At 34.6% G+C, this 6,038-nt stretch overlaps 1 protein-coding gene across 1 annotated transcript in view; it reads right to left on the bottom strand.

Moving 5' to 3' along the window:
• The window catches only part of CCDC34 (coiled-coil domain containing 34), a 29,333-nt gene that overhangs the window by 1,802 nt on the left and 21,493 nt on the right, over positions 1–6,038 (bottom strand). The window contains exons 4-5 of the mRNA XM_019627088.1: positions 1,028–1,186; positions 346–487 (exon numbers count right to left, since the gene is read on the bottom strand). Of these exons, the coding sequence (XP_019482633.1) occupies positions 346–487; positions 1,028–1,186 (301 nt within the window). The remainder of the gene's footprint in view (positions 1–345; positions 488–1,027; positions 1,187–6,038) is intronic.

The following is a 6,038-nucleotide window of genomic DNA, read 5'->3' as shown; positions in this document are numbered from 1 at the left end:
AGAGGGCGAGATGAAGGCGAAGACAAACAACCCCTGAAATATGTCCTGTTCTAGGTTTTAAAATTCAAGAAATGTAAGAAAATGTAACTTGTTTCTTAGCGTGAGAAATCACTGCTTTGCAGTTTTGCAACTATTGCCTTTAAAATATATCTGATTTATAGAGAATGACAATAAATTGGTAGTATCTCCACAGGAACATCATGGTATAATATAATCTTCCAGAAAATAGTACTTCGAAAGAAAAATTATTTTTACACATTTCTATTTCTGTCAAAAGGAAACATAATGTATAATATTTACTCCTGCAAGCCATATTTATGTAAGCCACATAACATAAAAACCAACCTGTAAGCTTTCCATTGGCATAACCATAGCTCTTTGCAGCTGGACGAGGTTTATTTTTTGCATTTTCCAACCAGTCCTTAAACTTTTTCTCTGCTATTTCCTTTTTCTCCTGTAATTCAGCTTGCCGTTGTTTTTCTTTTTCCTTAAAATGACAAGACCAAAGATTCTCCAGGAATGTTCTGTAACTGAAATTCTATTTAACTTCTACCGACTCTTTTCCCCAATAGCTTCCCACCCCAGTGGCTTACTAATGATAAATACTGAATCATATTTCTATAATTTGAGAGCAAAATTTAACATGATCAGGGATGTGATACGAAGGTGGCTGCTTCTAAACAAGCCATCATCAAATCCAAAAAGAAAAAAACAATTCACCGCTTTAAAACAGAATAATTTACAATAATGTTATAAAAGTACATCAAAATATACTTAAAAGCATTAACAATAAAAAGTTTGAACCCAACTGAAAAAATATCAACAGGCTTATAAACATTTCTCAACCTAAGAAAACCAAATGCATATTCATTTCTGAAGCTTAAACATAGTATAATAAGTAGGGATAGCTTCATGTATTTATTTTATGCTAAGACAGCGCCAATTTTCTATTAGAAACGTTTTATACAACACAGTTGGCACCTGTGAACACCAAAGCCATGTATTCCAAGCACTTTAATAAAAATACCTTTTCTTTCTTCTTCTTCTCACATTCTTCAGCATTTTTTTTCTTTAACCATTCTTGATACTTTTCTTTTGCTTTTTCTTGCAAATGTTCTTTTGCCAGTTCCTTTGCTGCTTTTTCCTCCATTACTTTACTAATTTTTTGTTCCCTTTCTTTTCTTTGCTTAAATAAAAAAAATTTTTTAATTGCATTATCTGTAATTATCCTTGTATGAGAAAGGAGTGTTATATACAGTAGTTTTCTAAACTTGTTATTTCTTAAAATAGATAACACAGTGACTGACAAAATGTGGCTTATGAAAATATGTGACATACCTGCAATGACCCGGTCAGTTTCCATCTACCAGCTCGACTCTAAGATTCTGAATGACACTAACAAAGCTCTTGTTCACAAAAGTATACTGAGAGCCTGAGATAGTGCGGAGTAAACAGCTGGTGCTCAATAAAGATGTGTTGAATAAATTAGTGAACAGAAATTACAATCTGTTAGATTGTCCTGAATTGTCATGTTTTTTTCATGGATGTTTACCTCTAAAATTGGAGCCACACGTGTACATATTTCCTGGACAGTTTGCCGATATGAATACTTGGATAAATCTTCACCATCAGTGAGTTATAGAGAATAAATAATAACATTTTGGCCCATTAAATACTTCTCTGAGGGCACATACAAACAAATCTTTGGCTATGCAATTCTTATAAGTCTTACATAGTCCAGAGGTTGGCAAACTATGGCCTGTAGGCCAAATAAGGTCCACCTGCCACCTATATTTTTCAATAATTTCACTGACATTTGGCCACACCCATTTATTTATATATTTATTGTCCAGGGCTGCTTTTGCACCACAATGCAAAAATGAATAGTTGCAGCAGACACTGTATGGCCTGCAAAACCTAAAATATTTATCTGGCCCTTTGTAGAAAAAAACTTGACATGGACTATAACTCACTGTTTCTTCCTTTCTCATTCAAAAGATACTTGACCAACAGAGATAAATTCTAAATAACTAATGACACAGCTAGCTCTCTTTATCAAAGTTTTAGAAAATAATCTACAAGGCATAAAATGCATGCAATACAAATGCATCACACTTCATGGAGAAAAGAAATATGAGCCAAGAAAAGAAATTCTTGGGCCAGCTGTGCGGCATGTTGGTTAAGAGTTGGCTTGGGACACCAGCTCTGAGCAGCAGGGCCCTGGTTAGGACCCCACATGAGGGCCAGTGACACTGCGCCTTCTACAGCTAAGATGGTGAACAACAGCTCGACCTGGAGCTGGGCTGCTGTGAGTCGCCAGCGACGGCATAGGCTGCAGCCCCTGCTGCAGTGGGTTGCCATGGGCTACCGTGAGTGGCTGCCAGCCAGCGAGAGCAGCTGTGAGCTGTCATGAGCGGCCGTCCAATGGCCGGTGACTGATCCGCCTTGCCCGGGAAGAGCGCAATGATGATAATACCAACATGGGTCAGTGAAGCAACGTCCTCCACAACTAGACTGAAGAACAAAAGGACAGCAACTTGTCTGTTCCCCCTCCCCAATTTTCCAATGCTGTTCCCCTCCCCCAATTCCCAATAAAATCTTAAAAAATATTGAAAAAAAATTCTTCCCTTGAAAGCATCTTCTAGAATACTTTAATATAAGCAATTTAATTAATACCCAAGTAATAAACATCAGTTACATACAATATATGTCCAGTGCAGTACAGGAAAAGGCAGGTCTTAAATATCAAAGTCCAGTCATTTCCCAAAATGCTGTATCTCCTTCTTGTTGGACAGCCAGTAGCTGCCAGTAGGAATGCTTTCTGGCTGAGGACTTAATATCCATTGATTTTATCCACTGAATACTGGACTTTAACTAATTCATTCTGTCAGAAAATCTACAAGATTAGAAAGGATCTTGGGCTACTTCTTGTCCAATCTCTGTGTGACTCATGAGACTTCACAATCTCATCAATAGGAGTTAATCACTCCCTACACTGTTTTGAATTATAACTAACATTCATCCAGTACTAACTGCCTTTTACTACTCTATACACTTTATATGCATGTACTATGTCAATTTATTCTTATAACCACAATACGAGGAAGATACTATTATCTCATCTTACAAATGAGGAAACTAAGGCACAGAAAGGTTAAGTAATTTGTCTAAGGTCACACAGATGGTAAGTGGAAGATCATTATAAAGCATACAGACACTGAGAGAATGTTAAAAACAATTTTATGCCAATAAATTCACTTTAACTGAAATGTAAAAATTCCTTAAAATATACCACTTTCCAAAACTGATTCAAGAAGAAATTGAGTGCCTGAATAGCCCTTTACTTGTAAAAACAATTCAGATTTAAAACTTTCCCACAAAGAAAACTCCAGCCTCTGATAGTTTCATGGGTGGATTCTATCACACATTTGAATAAGAAATAATACCAATTAGTACACAAATTATTTTAGAGAAAAGGGAACACATTTAAGCCTGTTTTAAGAGCCCACTATTACTTTGATATTAAAACTAGGCATGGAAATTATAAAATATCAGGAATAAGGGAAGATAACTGTAATTGCTCTCATCATCAAAAACATGGAATATTAGGGCTACATTTAACAACTAAAGTGTAACATCCCTATACATTGAAAACTAAAAATAACATTACTAAGAGAAATTAAAGATGACCTATATAGAAATAAAATCATGTTTATAGATTTAAAATGTGATATTAAGATGGCAATTTTCTACAAAATGATCTATATAATTAATGCAATCCCAATAGTGTCATGGCACTATCCAAGCAAGCATGACTCGGGAAACAGGTGATTCTAAATTGTAATATGGAAGAGTAATTAAAACAATTTTGAAAAAGATGGAGGATTTATACTACCTGATTAGAAGAATTATAGAGCTATAGTAACAGGCTGGTATGGTACGGGCATAGAATATAGAGCAATGGAACATTAGAGAGTCCAGAAATAAACCCATATGTATATGGTCAATTGCTTTTAAACAAAAGTGTCAAGGTAACTGAACAGGGAAAAGATGATCTTTTGAACAAATAATGTTGCAACAACTGGATACCCATATGCAAAAAATGAATCTTGACCTTTAACTCGAATCATACATTAAAATTAACTCAAAATCTACATACACGTAAAAGCTAAAGTCATAAGACTTCTAGAAGTAAACAATAAAGAATACTTTTAAACCCTTGGCATATGCAAACATTTCTTAAATAAGACACAAAACCTACAAACTATAAAAGAAAAAATTGAAATATGGAACTTTATCAAAACTTAAAACTTCTGCTCTTTAAAAATACCACTAAGAAAATTAAGTGGGAGAAAATATTTGCAATACATATATATGTAACAGGATTTAAAGGAATATATAAAAAAACTCTTAAAACCTATTAATAAGACACACAATCCTTCCACAAAATGGGCAAAAAATTAAACACAAAACCAAACCAAACAAGAAGAGATGTAGAAATGGTCAATAATGCTATGGACTGAATTGTGCACCACCACCCCCGCCCAACATTCAATATGTTGAGAAGCTCTAACCCTCAATGAGACTGTAGGTGAAGATAGGACCTTTAAAGAGGCAATGAGGTAATTAAGGTCATAAGGGTGGGGTCCTAATCCAAACAGGCCTGGTGTCCTTATAAGAGGAGAAACACATCAGGGATGCACACGCACAGAGAAAACGCCATGTGAGGGTATGGAGAGAGGTGTCCATCTGCAAGCCAAGGACAGGCCTCCTTGCTCTGACGTCTTCATTTTGGACTTCCAGCCTCTCACAGACGCTTAAGAAAATTAATTTCTGTTACTTACTACCCAGCCTGTGGTATTTTGTTATGGCAGCCCTAGTAGGCTGATACAATAAATAAGCTTATAAGAAGATGCGAAATATCATTTGATCTCAGGGAAATGAACATTAAACCACAATGGCACACCACTACACACTTACTAGTATGACTTGAAATGAAACAGACTGACAATATCAAGTTTGGCAAGGATGTGGTGCAACTGGAATTTTCACACAATAGTGGTNGAGATCAAAGAAACTAGCTATTTTTAAATTCCTAGAAAAACATTAAAAACTCTAAATGGTAAAAATATCATTGATGAACCAATTTGACTCATTTAAAATGAACACTCAAATAATTTCAAACTCAAACAAGTAACACTTTTCAAATACAGTAAATATTGTACGTAAAATTAGTATGTAAATGATGATTCTAATAGTCCAAAAAATATTAAGGTTAAAATCTATATAAAAACTCATATAAAAATTTTACTAAGAAATTAAGTTTAGAATCCTTAAATTGAATAAAATCTTCATTTTCTTAACTAAATCTGGGAAACCACTTGAGTACCAGTTTCCCCTTCAGTCAGGCACTGAAGTTTACAGGAAAGAAAAAGTCACACTGCGTATGTAGCTAAAGTGAATCAAGATTCTTCCTTAGAATCACTGAAATTCTATATTACTGTCACTCAAATTTCTAAGATTCCATAATATCACTATAATTATGGTTACTAATTATAGAGTGTTCTAGTATAATGTATAGGAAGTGTTTAGTGAGTTGTAATGCCCAGTATCTAATAATTCTGAAGGAGGAATATTTTGTAAATCATACTCAAATCCTCCAGTCACTATACGCACATAAATTTATTTCATAATTTGTCAAAATGCTATAGGCATAAAAAATAGAGGCTTAAGAGCAGTAGAGCATTTGCAGACAAATATGATGCTTATTATAATAAAACTCATGAAAAATGCAAAAAAAGTTAATAAAATAATCCATCGTTTTGGCAATTAACTTCTAGTCAATATGTATATTCCCACCTAAAGATTTAACTTTACTACCCAATTGTTTGGTTAAAATCACTGTCTATTACTCTTTTTTCAAGTAAGAAAAAGAACGAAGCCGGCCATGCTCAGTAGCTGTAACAGATGACCTCTGTGACACGTAGGAGAGGCCTAAATCCTGACAGCAGGAATGTGTCATTCAGACACTGGCAACC

This window comes from Hipposideros armiger, unplaced genomic scaffold (assembly GCF_001890085.2).
Source record: "Hipposideros armiger isolate ML-2016 unplaced genomic scaffold, ASM189008v1 scaffold_707, whole genome shotgun sequence".
NCBI lineage: Eukaryota > Metazoa > Chordata > Mammalia > Chiroptera > Hipposideridae > Hipposideros > Hipposideros armiger.
Note: the sequence above shows the minus strand (reverse complement) of the source record. Positions and strands in the feature narration are given on the sequence as shown.